This window comes from Felis catus, chromosome D3 (genome assembly GCF_018350175.1).
Source record: "Felis catus isolate Fca126 chromosome D3, F.catus_Fca126_mat1.0, whole genome shotgun sequence".
Taxonomy (NCBI): domain Eukaryota; kingdom Metazoa; phylum Chordata; class Mammalia; order Carnivora; family Felidae; genus Felis; species Felis catus.
In genome coordinates, this window is record NC_058379.1 from 37,196,483 (window position 1) to 37,217,170 (window position 20,688).

The window sequence follows — 20,688 nt, forward strand, 5'->3', positions numbered from 1 at the left end:
GAGGGACTGTGGGGAGAAACACCTAGAGGCTATGTTATAAACAGATGTGTATGTACGTGGAGGGGCTTGAATTCTGAAAGTATTCTTTTTGCAATTCTTTGTGACCCTTATAGATTTGGAAACATTGGTTCATTGAGTGTAAAGGAAATGAGTGCAACTCAAAAGCCATCAACAAAAACAAGTAAATCCCCTGGAACAGCTAAAGTTCTGGATGTAAACAATTCAACACTAATGTTTGTTGGAGGGCTTGGAGGACAGATCAAGGTAACATTCAGAATGTTCATCTGTACAGGACTGATTGCTTTTACCTGTATATAAAATTGATGTTCAAGTTATTGAATATCTCTTAGGCAGATGAATATTTTTTGTTTCTATCATTTTGCTTAATGACAGTAAATTTGCAGAGTGGGCTGGTTTTAGAAAGCAAAGGATCCTGCTGGATAAATAGCATAAATGGAAAAGAAGCCAGTGGTTCATTTTGCTATTTGAATTTCTTTTCCAATACTCAAACAGGAAATTCAGTATTCCACCTTAATTTCTGTAGTTTCCCTTATTGCTATTCTAAACTCTAGTGGTAGAATAATGCTAATTAGTGTTTAGCACAGGAGCCTATGGTATGTATTTTATTATACCTGTTACCCCTTTACCGAATAAAGTTCAGTCACCTGGACTTACTTGGTTCAGTGCTCTGAAATGAGAGTAAGGGTCTCCTTCCAGCCAGACCCTCATACCTGACATGCTCTGAGCCTCTGTTTCCTCATCTGTGAAAGGGGCTTCTCTCCAGGGATCCTGGTAACCGAGGTGATCTTTAAGATCCTGTCAGGTTGTCACTCGTTCTAGGATCCTACTTAATAATCGGAAGGAAATTCAGTGATTCCAACCTGGCCTTTTTTCTGGATGTTGCTTTCTCAAAATTTGGATTTGTTAGATTTGAGCTCCTAGGAAGGAGTTTCGTGCACATAGAGAATTTATTCCTTTCCTTCTGAGACGTGTGGGCTGTGCTTGTTTTGCTTGTTTATATTAGAAGTCTCCTGCTGTGAAGGTTACTCATTTTAAAGGCTGCATGGGAGAGGCCTTCTTGAACGGACAGTCCATCGGCCTGTGGAACTATATTGAACGGGAGGGCAAGTGCCACGGCTGCTTCGGAAGGTAACATGCCCTATAATCTAACACACATTATGTTATTAACATCTGGCAGCTGCTTAGAGGATTCACGAGCACATCATGGGTGGTACAGAGTCTGTGATATCGGAAATCTCACCGCTAAGGATGTGATGTAGGTCCTTTACCAATAGAAGTTTGGGTATCATTTTTAACCTCTAAAAAGTACTGTTTTCACTGTGCCATATGCTTTTTCATCATGGATCATAAAATTGAGAAGCATCAGACATCTTCTCCAACAACCTTCTGTCTCAGAGAGCCACAGCAAAGTCTTCGGTAAATCCGTGTCTTTACTTTGAAAATACCTCCAAGGATAAGAATTTTCTCTGTGCTGTCAGATTTTATGGATAAGTACTTTCCTATTCTTAAATTCTAAAATTCTAGAAATTAAATGCATTTGGCAATGGAGAACAACTACCTAAAATCGTCTTGCAGGTATTAATGTAACAGCAGGCATTTAATAACAAGCCCACTGAGCTCAACACTCCCTGCATTACTTTCTAAAAAGGTAATTGCAGTTTCGTAAATGTACAAGACCTGTTTTCTAGCACTTCAGTAATTAAGACAATAGATTGCCTTTGCCATTAGAGAAATGAAACATCTGATAGGATTCTGTCATCTAATGGGCTGCTCTGTCTAGATAGATATCTGTAATTAACAGTGAGCTGTGACAAGATCAGTTGGAAGCAACTCCCATTACATTTGGAAACTTGTGGGCAAGTTTTCATTTCGTTACTGTCAGATCTGTTTTCTCTTAGGGCTCACAGCTTGGGATTTTGTGGTTTGAGCCTTTTCTTTGCTACTTTCCCCCGACTCAGCTTGCTTTCAAAGTCATGACCAGAAGCTTGGTTATTGGAGCCTTCTGGGAAAAAAAAAAAAAATTAGCTTTGGAATCTAACTTACTCAGGCTCCCTCTCCTACCAAAATCCCTCTTGGTGACTTTGTAGTAAGTTACTTACTTTGTGGAGATTTGATTTCTTCTTTCAGAAAAGGAAAATGGTAATCATGTTTGTCTTACCTCCCAAAAGTGGGGTGATGAACACCTAGCATGATGTATGTGAAAATACTCAATGAATTTGAGACTGTTTCCCTCTGATCTTTCTGCAGTGATAATCCACTGCTTTTTAGATAAATGTCTCAGTTATTTTCTTGACAATAAGCATGTGAAAACCAGAGGTTCTGTAATTGGCAAATATAATAAAAAATGATATTACCTACTGAGGTAATGGCACCAGCTCTAGAACTCTGGGAGCAGAGAACTCCCCATCACATTTTCCTCGTGCTTTTTCTCTAGCAGGGACATTTCCCCAGCAATAGTGATTCGAACTTGAAAAATGTTCTGGCCCCTGGACCTCTGGGCCCCACATTGACCCCAGATCATTAATCTTACTTGTAGAAAGGAAAGTCTTAACAGAGATGGAAAATTTCTAATATGGAAAATGTCCCCCTGTGCTTTAGCTGTTACAGTATCCCCAATTTCACCTGCCATTTTCAGGGTTATCTTAAAACCGCTGACCTTAAACTGTAGCAATGAGTGAATCTGATGATTGCTAGCTCTTTTCTTTTGTTGGAGAGGAAGTCAATTTTCTATGTGGCCACTCGTTTTCTTCTGAGATCTGCCCTCCCACTGCATGTCTACCCAACCTGGACCTCCGGGGGAAGAGGAAGGTTGCTCCAAACTCGAGAGGGACTGGCAGGTGCCACCACCCTCCCAACGCATGTTCTGGAACTGGCTTTTTTGCTGGAAGGCTGACCACCCAGCTGAACCTTAGGGTCAGACTGACTCATTAGCTCAAAGTTTTGATTACATGTTTTTCTGGGCACTGAACCAATCAACTGGCTATTCTTATACTACCACTTCTAAAGTATGTTGTGTGTGTGTGTGTGTGTTTTAAAGAATACTAGTTTGATAGGATATTAATAAATACTTTTTTAAAGTGGGGGTGTCAGATGTGTCCTGACCATAAATGTTTGGGAAACAGTGCATTAAATGATTAAGTACATTTCCTGATTGTGAAGCATCCAGAGCCTCTAATGTGCGAATGTGCAGTAACCTTGTCCTTGGGATGGGCTGGAGTTGCACCATTCCCAAACTCACTTGATCCCAAACTCTCTAAAAAGCAGCATTCCAGAGTTGCAGCATTCCATATGTTCCAGAACACATACCATGGCAAGTGCTGAGACAGACACAGCTGGTGCTTTCTGTCTGTATTTGTAAACTGAATTGTCTTCATTTTAGGCAACCATCCCTACCCTATTAGACAAAGACTTGAGCTCAAAGAATTAACAAACTAATTCTAGTAAATGAATCAATTTTAGCAGACCAGTGATTAGAATTCGGTGTGCTTTGCACCTCTGCGTGTAACCTGCCATTTTAAATCATTAGTGTGGTCAACTGATGTCCTTTAGATTTAAAAAGATAATTTTCTCAATAGAAACATTTACCTGTAACTTTGACTTATATTTTTTTAAATTTATTTTTTATTTTTTTATTAAAATTTTTTTTTTAACATTTTTTTATTTTTGAGACAGGGAGAGACAGAGCATGAACAGGGGAGGGTCAGAGAAAGGGAGACACAGAATCTGAAACAGGCTCCAGGCTCTGAGCTGTCAGCACAGATCCCGACGCGGGGCTCGAACTCACGGATGGCGAGATCATGACCTGAGCCGAAGTCGGCCGCTTAACCGACTGGGCCACCCAGGCGCCCCTTTTACTTATATTACCAACTAAATGAATTGAATTTTTTGTTTTATTCCTCCTTGAATATATTTACACTTCTTTATATGCTATCAATGTATGTTAATAATTATGAACAATCTCTTAAATTCTTAAAGGATATTACAAAAGAAACCATGGATTCTAACAGTTTTCACCTAAATATGGAAAAAAAACCCTTTTTATTTGATTAACAGGACTTTATTCTTGTATTAGTTATGAGTGGATGTTGTGATAGGCTGTGTAGTTGACTTTTGGGACAGGTCAGTCGCCTGCGTTCAGGGCACTCTTCTAGGTGCTGGCAAGGTCAACGTCAGTCACATGAGTTCATCATCTCCTCCAACATCTCCTGGTGTATAGGAGATAGAGCCATATGAAAGCACAGAGAAAGTACTCTGTGCTGTGGCAGGAGGAGATGACAGGTGAAGCAGCATCTTAGGCCTGGGCCCAGGTGCTACCCCACTCACTCTCGTAACAGCTGCCCAGAGTGCTGATGGTACCACAGTAGGTATTACCCCTGTCATGAGTGAGAGCTCGGACCAGAGGCCTAGTCATTCTTTAAGGCTCACAGGGCTGAGGGCTGGGGAGGGAGGATGTCTCTCTAGGCCTGCCTGACTACAGGACTCTCACCTGGAATTGCTGGGTCTGGAACAGAGCTTTCCGTAAAGTGCTCTTGCCAACCCTGCTTTCATTTGTCCCGGGGCCTCTTGTCTGGGCAGGGGCCTGGAGCTGCCTTCCTGTGGCCCACCTGTGATCAGGCGCCTGGGCCTCATGGTTATAGAATGGAAGCCTGACCCACAAGGGGACAAGCCCCAAAAGTGTGTCACTGACCCCGGGTCAAGAACCTCCGAAGACGTGCATTCACAAGTTGGTTCATTTGAATGCACCCCTCTTTGTGCTGCCTCATTGGGGCAGGCCCTGCTGATGGAGAGAAGCCAGAAGTAGAGAGTCCACATTCTCGAGAACAGAGAACTCAGGAGTTCTGGGGGAAGGAGAGGGTGTGTGCAGCGGAACAAGACAGATTTCTGGAGTTCTGTTTGAAACCTGGTTTCACTATTTTCTTGGGTGTGCTCTTTGAAAAGGTACTTAACTTTTGAGGTTCAGGTTTTAAGAGGCAAAATGGCAGCCCTTCAGGGACCTCTGAACAAAGCAGAATCATCAGAGCTAAATGTACTGAACATATAAGTGCCAAGCATTGTCTAAAGAACTTGACATGTATTAAATCATGCACAGCCTTCCTGAGAGCTATTGTTTTCCTTATTTTATAGATGAAAAGAATGAAGCGCAGAGACATTAGGTAACTTTTCCGAGTTCACACAGCTAGGAAATTGAAGGACTGGGATTTGAACCCCAACAATCTGGTTCTAGAGTCCGCATCCTTAACCCCATGAAACTGGTCAGCCAAGAGCTAGAGCAATGGAACATGCTTGTAGGAAGTCACAGCTTTAGGAATTAAATAACAGAGAATTAAGCCATAGTTTTTTGTTTTTTTGTTTTTTTTTCTGAGCCGAAGTCGGATGTTTTTTTTTTTTTTTCAATATATGGAGTTTATTGTCAAATTGGTTTCCATACAACACCCAGTGCTCATCCCAAAAGGGGCCCTCCTCACTACCCATCACCCACCCTCCCCTCCCTCCCACCCCCTATCAACCCTCAGTGTGTTCTTAGTTTTTAAGAGTCTCTTATGCTTTGGCTGTCTCCCACTCTAACCTCTTTTTTTTTTTTCTTCCCCTCCCCCATGGGTTTCTGTTAAGTTTCTCAGGATCCACATAAGAGTGAAACCATATGGTATCTGTCTATAGTTTCTTTACGCAGAGTGCATTTCCTTTAAGTTATATACAATTCCTGAAAGAGGTCGAAAGACAGCAATCTTTAGAAAAAACTGGACTGTGGGAAGCTATCAGTTTGAAACCTCAGGTTTCACAAAGCACCGCTATGTTTGTTCTGTGGATGGAAACAGTGTCACCGTTTGGTTACTTGTCCTGCTTGGAGATACGGCCCTGAGTTTGCTTATTCCACTGGGAGAAGTACAAATTCCTACCCCAAACACACCAAGGTCCAAGTTTCACTCTGAAGCCCAGAAACATTTTTGAAACCTATTAGGACATGTTCCAGATAAACTTACTTTGTAATTAAAGCGTAAACAAAGTCAGCCTTTTGAGGTGTGGGGAAGACCAGAAAACACTCACCTGAGAAGTACTGAGGTCTGTATTAAATAACTTTGTTCTACGTTCATCCTGCAGATTTTTGATTTTATATATATATATATATATATATATATATATATATATATATATCAGTGATTTTTTTTTTTTTTGCACAGTGGTCCTGCTACATTGATGTAGATTTGTTTTCCATCATTACTCCAGTTTAGCTGATGTATTAGTTAAAACCAGCAGAGGGTGATAACATGCTAATATAAAAATTACTCTGAAAGCTTTGGAATTAAGAAAGGACAGTTACATTATAGGACACTGGAACAAAGAGTCTACTTGATAAGTAGAAATATTTAGAGCAGTTATCCATCCTTTGAAGACATTCCTTTTTACTACAGTCAACACTGCCTACATTTTCCTTTCCATATAAAGCAACTGGCATTTGTTTTGCATAATCTCATGGCAAGCATATTTTAAGATATGATTTATGCTTCTTATCAGATTATGGAAATAATAGCTCTACCAGTTTTTGTGAGGGAGAGAACTCAGTAAAGGTATTTCTTCTCCTTAACTGCCTTCCTGAGAATAGATTGTATTTCATCTGCTCTGCTTTGCAGCCCCCAGAACGAAGACTCGTCCTTCCATTTTGATGGGAGTGGTTATTCGGTTGTGGAGAAGACGCTCCGGGCTACCGTGACTCAGATAATTATGCTTTTTAGTACCTTTTCACCCAACGGGCTTCTTCTCTACCTTGCTTCAAACGGCACTGTAAGAGGCTTTATGGGACAGCAGACTTCACCGTGTATATACAGTCAGATTGCTAGGAGGATATTTATGTTTAATGACTGCTTCATGAGCATATGCAAATATAATGTATACATATGTATGCCATACTATTTCCCCGTTTTAAGAAATGTATTATAAATTCACCAAAGAACCTTTGGAAAATACAGTAGAGTACCAAGTAGAAAACAGCCTTCCAAGCATTGTAGAGAGCAGTAACATTTGTTATTAAATTTTGACTTTCATATATCTTGCTCCACATTCACTGCGATCACAGTGGCCTTTGAATTCCATCGACAGGAATTTCATGTTATTTTTATCCTATTGTGCACGTGATCTCTCTGGATCTTCTAGTTTTATTTTTAGGACTGGTCCATGTAATCTCAATGAAAAAGATACAAAGATTCCATTTCTCTTACTGAGTTGTGGATTTGGGCAACAATGCATTTCTCTCCTTTATATCAGTGTAGTATTCTAGAAAGTCTTCCCGGACACTTTAGTTTCCTAACAGAGACCTCTGACTGTTAGGCCAGATCCAGTTTTCTGAGTTTGACTTTGGAAGACTTCTGCCATCCTTGCCTTGGGAGGGAAAGGGGATCCATAAGAATGACATAGCCCTGGGTAACTCTTTTCTCTTCTTCACAGAAAGACTTTGTATCCATCGAGCTGGTGCGTGGCAGAGTTAGAGTTACAGTTGACCTGGGTTCAGGGCCTCTTGCTCTTATTACAGACAGACGCTATAACAACGGAACCTGGTATAAAATCGCCTTCCAGAGAAACCGAAAGCAAGTTAAGTGCACAGAAGGGCAAGGAGATACTGGTCACCCTCATCGAAATAGAAATCCTTCCGAAATCAGCAGTCTTTATGTACTTTGTGGCTCCTTGGGTATTCTTGAATGATACTCTAATAGAAAGCCATTGTTTTCTTTGAAATGCTAAACGCCAGGATTCACATTTTGCTGGAGAAATGTTATAATTCTATTTTTCTATGGTTTCCAGGTGCATTACTTAATATTAAATGCTGAATTGGAATCAAGGATCAAATCCATTCTCTTTTCTGCCACACACATACTGCTGTCATTTTAGTTTTGTATATTCTGGATTCACTGACTTTTGTACAGAGGATTTAATAGTCAAGAACACTCCCTGGTCAAATGTGCAGAATGTGAAAGAGTATGTCTTTATAAATGAACTTTGGTTTTACTTTAATGCAGAAAGTGATTTTCATTTTCTTGTCTCTTCTATTTGATCTCATTTTAGGACTCCTAGCAGTTATTGATGCATATAACACCAGTTATAAAGAAACGAAGCAAGGTGAAACTCCAGGAGCATCTTCTGACCTCAATCGTCTAGATAAAGATCCAATTTATGTGGGTGGATTACCTAGGTCAAGAATTGTAAGGTATATCACATGGCCCATTTGTCATGCCTGTAATTGCCAAATGTGTCAGTTTCCCAGGGCTGCCATAATAAGGTGCCCCAAGCCAGGGGACTTAAACAACTGTGGAGGCTACAAGTCCAAAATCAAGGTGTCGGCAAAATTGCTTCCCTCTGAGGGTTGTGAGAAGAATCTGTTCCATGCCTCTCTCCTAGCTTCTGGGAGTTTCAGGCATTCCTCAGCTCGTGGATGGCTTTCTCTTTGTTTCTTATTATACTGTCTTCCCTCTATGTATGTCTCTGTGACCAAATTTCCCTTTTTAAATTTATTTTTGGATGTGAGCAGAGAGACAGGAAGAGATAATCCGAAGCAGGCTCCATGTTGTCAGCACAGACCCCGGCGTGGGGCTCGATCTCATGAATCACGAGATCATGACCTGAGCCAAAATCAAGAGCTAGACACGTAACCAACTGAGCCACCCAGGTGCCCCTAAATTTCCCTTTTTATAATGACAATGGTCATATTGGATTAGGACCTATCCTAATGACCTCATCTTAACTTGATTACATCTAAAAAGACCTTATTTCCAAATAAGGTCACATTCACAGGTACTGGGGGTTAGGACTTCTTCATCTTTTGTGAGGGACAAATTTTAATCCCTAACGTCTGCCTTGATTCAAACCACTGTGTGTCTACTAATTGGGATGTAAAGAAATCCTCCTGCAGTAAAATTAATGATTTTCTATGTGTTGCCTTTAGAACATCTAGTGATTGTTACTAATTGTTACTTAATATGGTACAGTATTCTTAGACCCCACTTTCACTCATAAGTTGCTCCTTCTAGACATTTCAGAATAGTAGAATCTTTTTCAGGGCAAAAAAAAAAAAAATCATGCTGTCTGCATTTCTCCTTTGTGTGATGAGAATGAATAACGTATGTGAAAGTTGAAACACCAGCCTCAGGAAGTTGGAAGAAAGGTGGCAGAGAAGGCAATGAGATCCTTTTGTAACACTGATTCATGTTTAGCTTTGTGACTTTAATAATTTGCATAAGATCTCTGTGGGTCTTTGTTCTTAGTTGTGTCATTTTGGACTGGACAAATGAAGCCCGAAGTTTCTTTCACACCATTAAAAACAAAAATCTCCTATACCAAAGGCCAGCAGTCGAGGCAAGATAGATTCTGGGGAGTGGGATTACCAAATGTCCAAACTGATTCACCTAGCCCGGTGGTCTTCAAAGAAGTTAGTAGCACAGCTACTACCCTACTACTACCGCACTAACTACAGCTGAGTTCTTATATGCACTCCTAATCAGTGGCACGGAAGTGCGTCCACACTGGTTGCTGTTAAGCTGAGCAGTCCAGATTCACTCCTCACCCCTCTTCTTTGCCAGAAATTTCTGAAAGTTCCAAGGGACACAGCTTACCACCACAGTCACCAGTACCCTCCCCCCACACCCTATCTTGAAATGAATTACACTTAAACTTCAGGGGGAGTTGGTCATTTGTCCCAGGTCTTACCCCTCTGCCAGGATGCAGCCAGGATTGGAAGCCAGTTTCCTAATTCCCGATTCCAGATATCGTTTCCTCACATGGTGGCAGCAGGGTGGGTGCTCCTGTAGCAACAAGCTGTGCCACAGTTCATCTGTCCTCTACCGAGATGGACACTGTGCAGACAATGGAGAAAAGATCCCCCTTTCCAGGAAGACATTCCAAATAACAGAGTTTTATGCTAGAAGGGACCTGGGTATCTATCAAGACCAGCCTCTTCAATTACAAAGGAAGAAACATATCCAGAAAAATTAAAATCTGCCCTAAATCTTGTAGTTGCCTAATGGTCTGCAGCTCACTACTCAACACAGAGGGAAAGGAAAGTGAAATGCGACTCTAGCTGGAAACCATGTGACTTCAGAGTTCTCCTGTGACTAGCTGATGCTTCAGAATATAACTTAGAGATGTTCAGTCATCTCCATATTTTGGAAATGAGAGACTGATCATATTACAACCTCACCCCAACCAGCAGTGTGGCAACTTCTATTAAGAAAAATATGGTAGTGGGGCACCTGGGTGGCTCAGTTGGTTCAGCACCCAACTCTTGATTTTGACTCAGGTCATGATCTCAGAGTTTGTGAAATCAAGCCTCACATCAGGCTCTCTGATGACAGTGAGGAGCCTACTTGGGATTCTCCTGCTCCCTCTCTGCTGCTCGCATGTGCACACACACACTCTCTAAAAATAAATAACAACAAAGAGAAAAATATAGTACTGATTTGGATTTCAATCTATGTGCTATTGTTTCCTTATGACTGTGTACTGTCTTTCTTATAATTGGCCTGTTTTAATGAGTATATTTAAATTGCAGTGACTACAGTACTTTCCCTTAAAATATGATGCATTTTTGTCTAGGTAGCCATTTAGTCAAACTCTCTAAATTCAACCCCTTTCCTTGGTCCTAAGGAGAGCCTTCATTAGACCTAAAGTCTTCACCATCAATATCCTTCTTAGTGGGAGACTTAGACATTTCTGCAGAATGACACATAGAAGCAGATCTTCTTTACCTGTAGGTCTATTTTTATTCCTTCTTTCAAAAATGGAGTTATAAAATCCAAATCTTGTTGTTCTTGTGCCCTTCCCTACAGGAAAGGTGTCACCAGCAAAAGCTATGTGGGCTGTATCAAAAACCTGGAAATATCCAGATCAACCTTTGATTTACTCAGAAATTCCTATGGAGTGAGAAAAGGCTGTATACTGGAGGTGGGAAGCCTTTTATTAATATTTGAATGAGTTTTTGCAAATGTCCACTGACTTATCAACATAATAAGGTAGTAAAATCTAACACAGTGAGATGGATGGAAAAGAGATGATGGGGAGACCAGCAGTAAACCCCACCATGGGCGATTCAGTGCTTAGGAGTCCTGATGGTGTTCTTTTTGCCTCCTTTTCAACCAGCCTATCCGAACTGTTAGCTTCTTGAAAGGTGGCTACGTTGAATTGTCACCCAGGTCTTTGTTGCCAGAATCGGAACTGTTGGCAACATTTGCCACCAAGAACAGCAGTGGCATCATCCTGGCTGCCCTGGGCAGGCATGGGGAGAAGCAGGGTCATCGGCAGGCCCACGGGGTGAGTAGCTCAAATGCTATTGTTATTCAGACACAAGCTCAAGAAGCACTAGTGGGAAAATGACTTGGTCGTGAACATTATCGTAGCAGTGTGGCCAGTTGTTTATAAGTGTGCATTTTAATAAGTAGCAGTTACTATCGCTGAATGTCTATGAATCAGTGACCTCTTTGTGGTACACAGTCATTTTTCTTGTCTAACTACTGAGAAGGCAGATACTTGCTGTCTACCCCTCATTCTTTTCAAGCTCATTCAGAGCTTTTTTCCACATGTTAGGTGGCTACTCTTTATTCTAAGGCTAAGAAAGTGAATCCTTCAGTTCTGTAGAGTTTGTTAGTGTGCTGCTCCATGGAGCACAATTTTCCTTATCTACAAATAGGATTGAAGTCAGCAGAAAGAGAAATGTGGCCTGTGATCAGCACAGTGGGGCAGCTGTAGAAGAGAGAAAAGTTGATGGGTTTCCATATTTATATTCCATTTTAAGAGCATAGATTTACCCTTTCTTTTGCTCAAACTTGCATATATCACGTAATTTGAAGAGGCTTCACAGAATGCTAATTTACGGTCTTAATGAAGTAGAGGTCACGGCATACTGTCTCCTCTTTTGTGCAAGATTATTTGTAGACATTGCTGTGTGATGATCACAGCCACACTGCAGGGTGAATGCCGCTTATCCTGCGTTTCGTTGAGGAGGAAATAGGTTCAGAGAACCTTGTTAACCTGCTGAAGGTCACACAGCTGATATATGTCTGAGCCAGGACTGGAACACCAGTGTGTAGACTCCTAGTGCCTCATGAGCCACTTGGCGAAGGTCTAACCATGACAGAGTGGTTTATGGGCCCCACCAATCTTTTTCTTTTTTTCCTAGTTGAGATGAAATTCACAGAACATAAAAGTGACCATTTTACAGTGAACAGTTAGCATTTAGTGCTTTCACAATGTGGTGAGGCCACCTCCTCTATCTAGTTCCAAAACATTTTTATCACCCAAATAATAGCCTGTGCGGTCAAGCGGGCCCTTCCTGTCCCCTCAGCAGCCCAGTCCCTGGTGGCCAGCGGCCTTCCTTCTGTATCTCTGAATTTCCTGATGATCTGTATTTTATATAAATGGGCTCATACAGCATGTGATCTTTTGTGTCTTCCATTTAGCATGTTTTTGAGGTTTGTCCACATCGTGGGATGTGTCAGTACTTCCTTTTTATGGCTGAATTGCTATTCCATTATATGTACATAACTTATTCACTGATGGACATTTGGGGTTGTTTCTACCTTTTAGCTATTGTTAATGCTGCTATGAACATCCACATCAAAGTATTTGTCTGACTACCTGCTTTCAGTTCTTTTGGGTATATACCTAGGAGTGGAACTGATAGGTCACATGATTAATTCTATGTTTAACTTTTTGAGGAACCAATAGACTGTTTGCCTCCACCAGTCTTAAAATTTTTTTTTAATGTTACTTTATTTTTGAGAGACAGCACGAGTGGGGGAGGGGCAGAAAGAGAGAGAGACAGAATCTGAAGCAGGCTCCAGGCTCTGAGCTGTCGTCATAAAGCCCGATGTGGGGCTAGAACCCACAAACTGTAAGATCATGACCTCAGTGGAAGTTGGACGCTTAACCGACTGAGCCACCCAGGTGCCCTGCCTCCACCAATCTTAATAGGACCATTTACAAATCATAGTTTGCTGCTTGTTCAGCAAAACAGAATGCTCACAAGGGCATTGTGAAACACTCACACTCCCGTTCTGCTGGTGGACCGATTTTCAATGTGCAAAATAATTCTCAAAGCTTTAATAATTTCCAAACTCTTCCACCTTTTAAACCCACTTTTAGAAACGTTAGGCCAAAAAAAAAAAGAAAAAAGTGTTCACAGGCAAAAAACAAAAGTACTATGTATGGTAAGAAAAATTGGAAACTAAATTTTTAACAATAAATCGGTCAATGATTTACAGTATATGTATCTGTTAGTACATATGGTGGCAATAAAAAGTATGAAGTAGAAAGGGAAATCTTTGATAGGGTTAATGATAAGAGCATAAAGCAGAATGTAAATCATATGAACAGAGACTAGAAACTCATATACAGAATTTAAAAGAGTTGTGTTAGATGGTGATATTCTTAATAAGTTGCTTGTTAATACTCTCATATTGTCTTCATAATAATTTTAAAGATCACGTGGCAATATTTTTTCTGTTGAAAATCTCTCAGCAACCTTCCCAGCCCTTCTTTTCCATCATGCTGATTGAAGGCCACATTGAAGTGCACGTTAACTCTGGGGACGGAGCAAACCTGAGAAGAGCTGTCCTGCGTGCTCCCAAGGGCACATACGGTGACGGGCAAGAGCATTCCATCTCTCTGATGAGGACTGGGAGGTATTCACATACAAGGCCCTGGTGACCGACAGTAGGAACCATGTTAGGATACTCTTTGCAGTAAAATGATTGGGATGACTAGGATGAAGTCAGGAAAATTCAGAGATTTTACAGCTCCAGAATAACTCTGGAGCCCTTCTAGAAAACCTCCCTCAAAAGTAATTTCATCTGCTTGGTAATAAGATATTTGTGGAATTTTTGCAATTAAAAAACCTTAACCCTACTCTTTTCTGGGGCCCAGTATAAAATGTTTTACATCAGATTAATTCTGTGGCAGATAGTACCATAGTGTGAGTAGACAGCATTATATCAATACTAAATAATAAATGTCAAACAGTAAGTAGGAACACAGTAAACAGAAAACAAATAGTAAAATAGTAAATAGTGTTGTATCAACATTCCTACATATACCCCTTCAAAGCGGTAGACCAAATGTTTCAAAAGCATGCTGGACATTTTATCACAGGTAAAGTAAAAGAATAATACTCTCCCCAAGTGAATTGAACTCAATAGTATTTAATAACGTGATTCATTTTGGGAGGATGTTCAATTGTAAGTGTTAATTTTTAAGACTCACCTTTTTATTCACTTAGTGTCATTAAAATTTGTCTTCAGGGAACTTCTGTCATTCAGTAAGAACTTGTGAAATTATGTATTAAAATAGTTATGTTTCATTACATTTAAAAGCTTTTCTTTTCTCCTTTGACCTTTTAGCGTTATCACTGTCCAAATGGATGAGACAAATCCTGTAGAAATGAAGTTGGGCCCATCAGCAGAAAGCAGGACAATAAATGTATCCAGCCTGTACATAGGGGGAGTTCCAGAGGGTGAGGGGACATCAGTGCTCAAGATGGGAAGATCATTTCACGGCTGTATCAAAAACCTGATCTTTAACATGGAGTAAGTGTAACTGCTCTCAACATGTTTTTGCACTTCCTGATTTTTTAAAGCTGAGTACTGACCCTGACTTGCTATCTAATTTTGCTGTTTGAGATTACCTAAAATCCTACAAGTTTCTGAGTAACAAGCAAGCCCTATTCTATCGCAAAGGTCTCCCAAATGGATTCTACTGGATTAGAATAGTGGATATATCTGGTAATCATATATTAAAAAAAAAAAAAATGAACATCAGTTCCACAGGACTATCAACAAACATCAGAGGTCAAATACACTTTTGACATGCACTTCAGGGAACATAGAGATTTTGTGATGCAAGTTTCTTGCTGTCTTGAGCTCACTGCTTTAAAGGAACCTTTATGGTGGGGTTTCTTGCAGCTTCGGTTTAATGGCTCCTCCTGAAACAATTAGTGCCTAATTAAGAACGGGAAGTCTGTCTTCCCTGTGGAGCTCATTCTGAGTAAGAGAACGGACACATGCCCACATGCCCATGGGTATTTATTTCTTCTTCACTTGCCTCCTGCCTGCATAAGAACGCTGGTGGCACAAAAGCGGGGCTACAACCTGCAGGTGGGGGTGCGGAGCCAGAATCTGCCCAGGACAAGCAAGCTCCCTCCTGCCTGAACTGCCCATTTGCCTTGAGACCTTAAACAATGGCTTGGATCTCTGATGGTCGCAGTGTCCCCTGTAAAAGAACTTCTTAGGAGTCCTTGGACTTTGGAAGAATAAAACATTACACTGGGTTTCAGCACGATTATCATGTCAGAGCCTTGGTTTGTACAACTTATTTGTACAGTTGATTTATTTGCCCAGTTCTCTGTTTATAAATAAACTGATTCAGCATCTTACTACTGAAAGCCCTGAGGCTGAGAATTCCATAGGGCAGAAATGCTTCCGTGCCGTTCACAGCCACGTCCTCAGAAGGTGCCAAGAGGGTAGACGCAGACAGGACATGTTGCAAGGGCTGCAGAGTGAAGGGAATATGAAAAGTGTAGGTCAGGACTTCCTGGCAAGTGTAAATCTCTAAGAAAGAAATCAGTGTTTAACTGAGGCCAGTGTGTAGTCGTGTGAGAGCCAGAGACAGACTCATTCTCTTACCCCGGCCAAGGCTGCATTTGAGCCAAATCTTGAGGGATGCTCAGCGGTGGCCAGGAGGACGACACGGGGAGGGGCTGGAGTGGGGTGGGCCGAAGAATCAAATGAGGGAATATATAAGACTTACAGACTTCTAGTCACTGGAAGATGGTCAATTTGGTTTCACTAAGAGTAATATATTAATGGTTTGTCATAAGACTGTAGTGTTCAATAATCAAATGACTTTGGCTCCTGTGTTGGCTTGTACATAGTATCTTAATTAATTTTATAAACACTTTGTATCTAGACATTTGGATTTCACGAGTGCGGTTGGTTATGAACAAGTAGATTTGGACACCTGCTTGCTTTCAGAAAGGCCGAAGCTGGCTCTTCATGGAGAGGACAGCGAGCTCCCGCCAGAGCCTCAGCCTTTACCAAGTCTAGTAAGAGGGGCTTTCTTTAATTGTATCAGTCAAGTACAGTCAGAACAAAAGCGGGGACCTTGTTACAAAGGTGCTGGGAAAGCTGAAGGAGCACAATGGAACAACAGTGCCACGGGAGAAGGTGGTGCTACCAGGAACAGGGGGAGTGAGTCTGAGCAGAGAGGGTCTCCTGGTGAGTACTGGGGCACAGAGAAGAAAGGTGCTGTCAGGGAGGCCACCTGGAGCTGGAAGGGAGGGAGAAACACTCCAGCCTCTTCCATTGACCCACCCTCCAAACCCCCAGGTGGAAGCCATTTTTACTTTTTCTTTATTTTGGAGACAGAGTGTGTATGTGTCTATGGGGTGGGGGGGGGGGGGGGGAAGGGGCAAAGAGAGAGAGGGAGAATCCCAAGCAGGCTCCATGCTCAACACAGAGCCTGACATGGGGCTCAATCCCACGAACCATGCTATCATCACCTGAGCCAAAATTACCAGTCTGATGCTTAACCAAATGAGCCACCCAGGCGCCCCGAGGAAGCCATTTTTCAAAGAACTCTAGGAACGGTCACAAGGTTCACCCCTGTGATGAAAAGCAGGGCAGGGGCAGGGTGGCGAATAGTTCTCTGATGACACGGCACAGCATTTACAGACCACAGGCCCTGACAGCCATCTTCATCTGACTGCCGTACAGCAAGATTTGTAGCAGAGTTTTTTTTTTTTTTAATTTTTTTTCAACGTTTTTTATTTATTTTTGGGACAGAGAGAGACAGAGCATGAACAGGGGAGGGGCAGAGAGAGAAAGGGAGACACAGAATCGGAAACAGGCTCCAGGCTCCGAGCCATCAGCCCAGAGCCTGACGCGGGGCTCGAACTCACGGACCACGAGATCATGACCTGGCTGAAGTCGGACGCTTAACCGACTGCGCCACCCAGGTGCCCCTGTAGCAGAGTTTCTATAAGGACTCATCGTGACTTCGGGTTGAGTCAGAAACAGAAAATAAGTTGTTATGTAAAAGCCATTGAACATTCCATTATTGCTTAAAAAAAAAAAAAAAAGATTTGATTCATCTAGGAAAAGCCAATTTTGACCAAGTACTTTTCAAAAAAAAGTTTTTAATGTTTATTTTTGAGAGAGACACAGTGTGAGGAGGGGAGGGGCAGAGAGAGAGAGGGAAACACAGAATCTGAAGCAGGCTTCAGGCTCTGAGCTGTCAGCACAGAGCCTGACACGGGGCTCGAACTCATGAACCACGAGATCATGACTTGAGCTGAGGTCAGACGCTCAACCGACTGAGCCACCCAGGCGCCCCATGGCCAAGTATTTTTAATGGCAGTTCTTAGTTTCCATTTTCTTTTCCCTTTTCTGATTTCTCTGTTTCCTTGGTTGAAAGCATGCACTCTGATTAGATGGTGGTTCAGTCATACAAAAAGCAGTACCTTCCAAGCAGGACCAATCTTTGAGCTCAGGACAGCTCCCCTGGTAGCGTCCACCTACCCCAAGCCGAAAAGTGAGTCTGAAGCCTCACGTGGTTCAGAGCCACTGTGTGGAGGGTGCGGCCAGGCAACCTGCAGGTTCCCCAGCAGCCCCCCTTTCAGCTTCGCTCCTCTCAGCTGGACTTGCTCTGTCTGGGAGGAATTGGAGACGTCAGGCTCGGAGCCCCTGCTGGTCACTTGTGGGCACTTCCAGTCTCCTGGTACATGTGCTGCTACTGATCCCCTCCAGCCCTTGCCTGGGGTGGGAGGCAGGGGAGGGCAGCAGCAAGGCCTCTGCCCCTTTGGCCTGATGAATAGTCATGGGACTTTTAAGCAAACTTGAGTGGGACTGAGGTGAAAGACAGAAGCTCTAACTGCCTTCTCAGATAAAGACATAGCAAGTAAATTACTTAAAGCACAGAACAAGTCAGCGCAGACAGGTATTTGTGGCTATTGGTGTTCTGATCCAGTTGCTTCCGAGATATTTTTTTCATGGAAAACTTGGGACACGTTAGTGGGGGCCCTGGCTCTGTGTGGCTGAGAGTCCATCTGCGTGTCTTACAGGGGCAGTGTGCTGTGGACAGAGCCCCAGAGTACATCCCCAACGCTCACCAGTTTGGCCTCATGCAAAGCAGCCATTTTGTGTTGCCCTTCAATCAGCTGGCTGTCAGAAAGAGGTGGGTGTTGTTCTAAAGTCTTTATTAGATGTCTCACCGATAAATGAATCCAGGAGGTATTCTTCAGCAATGAGTCTTTTCAGAAGCTTCTTGTATGTTATTATGGAGTATTCAACGTGCAACCAAATGGCAGTGGTGAAAAGGCAGAGACAGGAATGCAGCCTTTGTGCAAACCAGATGCTTAAAATGTGGTCCAGTGGGGTTCCTGTGGTTTGTCCTTACCCCTTCTTGATGAAGGCTAGCTGCTGCCTCTGTATGAATATATTAAAGCACATAGATAGGGAATCTCTCTAAATCATCTTGTTCTAGAATCTCAAGTCCTCTAGATCTATCATCCTCTGGACTTTCAACCCCATTCTATTGTAAGCATTTACTAATCTGATCAAATTGTCCACCCAAACTCTTTCACTGTGCCTTTCAAACTCCCTGGTGCCACACCCACACCAATCTGCGCATTCCTTCTTGCCCTCACACCTGCTTGTCCCCAAGGGCTCTTCCTTGACAAAGCTAGCTCACATCCCACAGATGAGGCCTGGGGATTCCACATTCCTCCTCTCCGCTGAATCCTTCAGACTGCACCTGGTGTTACGGCCACCTGTGATCACTGCCCCTATGGCACCGTCTTCAGACCTTGCCTCAGTGCCTTTGTTCCATAACTTGGGCCATCATTTTCCATGAATTCGGCCACCCCACACTGGACCTTCCAAGTCTTCTGGCTCCTGTCAGAGGGCTTTTCCTCAGCCACATTCTCCCCACGGTCACACACACCCTTGCCTACTTTGTAAATATCCATCCCACTTCCAACAGAATCTCTACCTGAAGCATCCTATTAACCCCGTCCTCCTCATATCTACTGTTACCTCCCATTCCAACAGCTCCTCAACTGCATCAAGACCTTGAACCTGTCATGCTTTCTCACAAACCCTCCTTCTACAACTCCCCTAGAATAGTTTATCCCCAATACAGATGGGCACAGTGCCATTACTACAGGTGCTCCTTTGTAAACTTCCACCACGGCCCCAGGAAAAATTCATACTTCCTAATCTGTACCAGAATCCACATTGGTGGTCAAGTCTGCAGAAGTACGTATCTCTTTCTTACCTGGTTTGACTTGAAAGCCATGGCCACTGATTTGAGATGGAACCTCCAGACTACACGAGTAGCCAATACTATTCTCTATTATGTTCATTTTTAAAAAAATTTTTATAGCTTCTCTTATCTCAAAACTCCGTGCATTCCCACAGCCTCTCTTCATGCCCCAGTTGATGACTGCCTCAGTGAACAGAGAACTCTCATCTGTCCACTACCCAAAAGAGCACCCCTGCTGCCTTTGTCCCCACCCTTGCACCTCTTCCCCTGCACCACAGAGGAAGGGTCCTGCTCCCCATCTTGCTTGCCTCTGGAGCCCATCACCTCTCTCAGAGCCATCACCCTCTTCCTCATCACTGTTAACAAGAGGAGCAAACACTTGTGCCACAAATTGCCTTGATATTTAACACTCCCTGTCCCAGAGTGCTTTAGTGTTGTGCTTTCTTCTGCGGGAGGATACCCAGATGCAGCCTTCCCTCCACTGCTGTGTGGTGCTGTCTCCCATGGAGCCCCGGTAGGGGGTTCCTGGCTGTCCACCCAAATCCACCCCATTGTTTTAGCATACTCGGCACTGTCTGCAAACAAAGTGCTGAGCTTTGTGGGGCTTGCTCCTGCCATTCAGAGCTCAGCTGAAACAGCACCTTTTCAGAGCTGCCTGCCCTCTTTAATAAAACCACCAGTTGGCCTCTCATGACCCAATTTTATCTCTGATAGATTTCTAGTATTAGTTTTGCGGGAGAAAGGACATTCCTCTTTGTTTAGTGCTCCAGCCTCAGCATCTAGAACAGTCTCTGGCAGATATCTGTATGTGGTAACTATTAGTTGGGTGAACAGATGGATGAATGAATGAAGGAATAATGAATGACTCTCTGCTGAGATGTTAAATACACAGGTTGAAACAGTTATTAGATTCTCTCTTTGAGGTTATTTTTACATGTGAAAGTTTCTTTCTGAGGCCTGAGCTCTTGTTTTCCTCCAGGCTCTCAGTTCAGCTAAGTATCCGGACATTTGCCTCCAGCGGTCTGATTTACTACATGGCTCATCAGAACCAAGTTGATTATGCCACGCTCCAGCTGCATGGGGGCCACCTTCACTTCATGTTTGATCTTGGGAAAGGCAGAACAAAGGTCTCCCACCCTGCAGTGATCAGTGATGGCAGGTGGCACACGGTATGCCCTCAGGAAGCTGGTGAATCCCTCGTGCTAAGGTTTATTCCATCCATCCCTTGTATCCATTCCAGTTCGCTGTCATGAAGTGATCCCCTTTGGTTTCTAGCTTGCTTTGTGTCCACTATCTCCTCTATAGATATAAGCTTCTTGTAGGCAGGGACCTTTTCTGCATCGTGAAAGGCACTCAGCAGCTAACATTGGTGGA

General features: G+C 42.7%; 2 protein-coding genes across 24 annotated transcripts in view; one reads left to right on the forward strand and one right to left on the reverse strand.

Moving 5' to 3' along the window:
• LAMA1 (laminin subunit alpha 1) overlaps window positions 1–20,688 on the forward strand; it is a 168,830-nt gene that overhangs the window by 141,426 nt on the left and 6,716 nt on the right. For all 3 annotated transcript variants that reach the window (XM_019814998.3, XM_045041274.1, XM_023241765.2), the window contains exons 47-58: window positions 114–264; window positions 1,025–1,149; window positions 6,651–6,801; window positions 7,462–7,606; window positions 8,077–8,218; window positions 10,833–10,947; window positions 11,143–11,313; window positions 13,519–13,682; window positions 14,397–14,582; window positions 15,961–16,096; window positions 18,113–18,225; window positions 20,294–20,483. In XM_019814998.3, the coding sequence (XP_019670557.2) occupies window positions 114–264; window positions 1,025–1,149; window positions 6,651–6,801; window positions 7,462–7,606; window positions 8,077–8,218; window positions 10,833–10,947; window positions 11,143–11,313; window positions 13,519–13,682; window positions 14,397–14,582; window positions 15,961–16,096; window positions 18,113–18,225; window positions 20,294–20,483 (1,789 nt within the window). The remainder of the gene's footprint in view (window positions 1–113; window positions 265–1,024; window positions 1,150–6,650; window positions 6,802–7,461; window positions 7,607–8,076; window positions 8,219–10,832; window positions 10,948–11,142; window positions 11,314–13,518; window positions 13,683–14,396; window positions 14,583–15,960; window positions 16,097–18,112; window positions 18,226–20,293; window positions 20,484–20,688) is intronic.
• ARHGAP28 (Rho GTPase activating protein 28) overlaps window positions 1–20,688 on the reverse strand; it is a 330,654-nt gene that overhangs the window by 17,542 nt on the left and 292,424 nt on the right. For 11 of the 21 annotated variants that reach the window (XR_006587788.1, XR_006587785.1, XR_006587782.1 and 8 more), the window contains one exon: window positions 18,231–18,476. The exons of 2 other annotated variants lie outside the window; for them this stretch is intronic. The gene's annotated coding sequence lies outside the window, so the exon portion shown is untranslated. Of the gene's footprint in view, window positions 1–9,210; window positions 13,701–14,259; window positions 14,429–15,428; window positions 15,544–18,230; window positions 18,477–20,688 lie in introns of those variants that run through there. 8 more of the 21 variants (XR_006587780.1, XR_006587773.1, XR_006587771.1 and 5 more) reach the window with 5 other exon arrangements.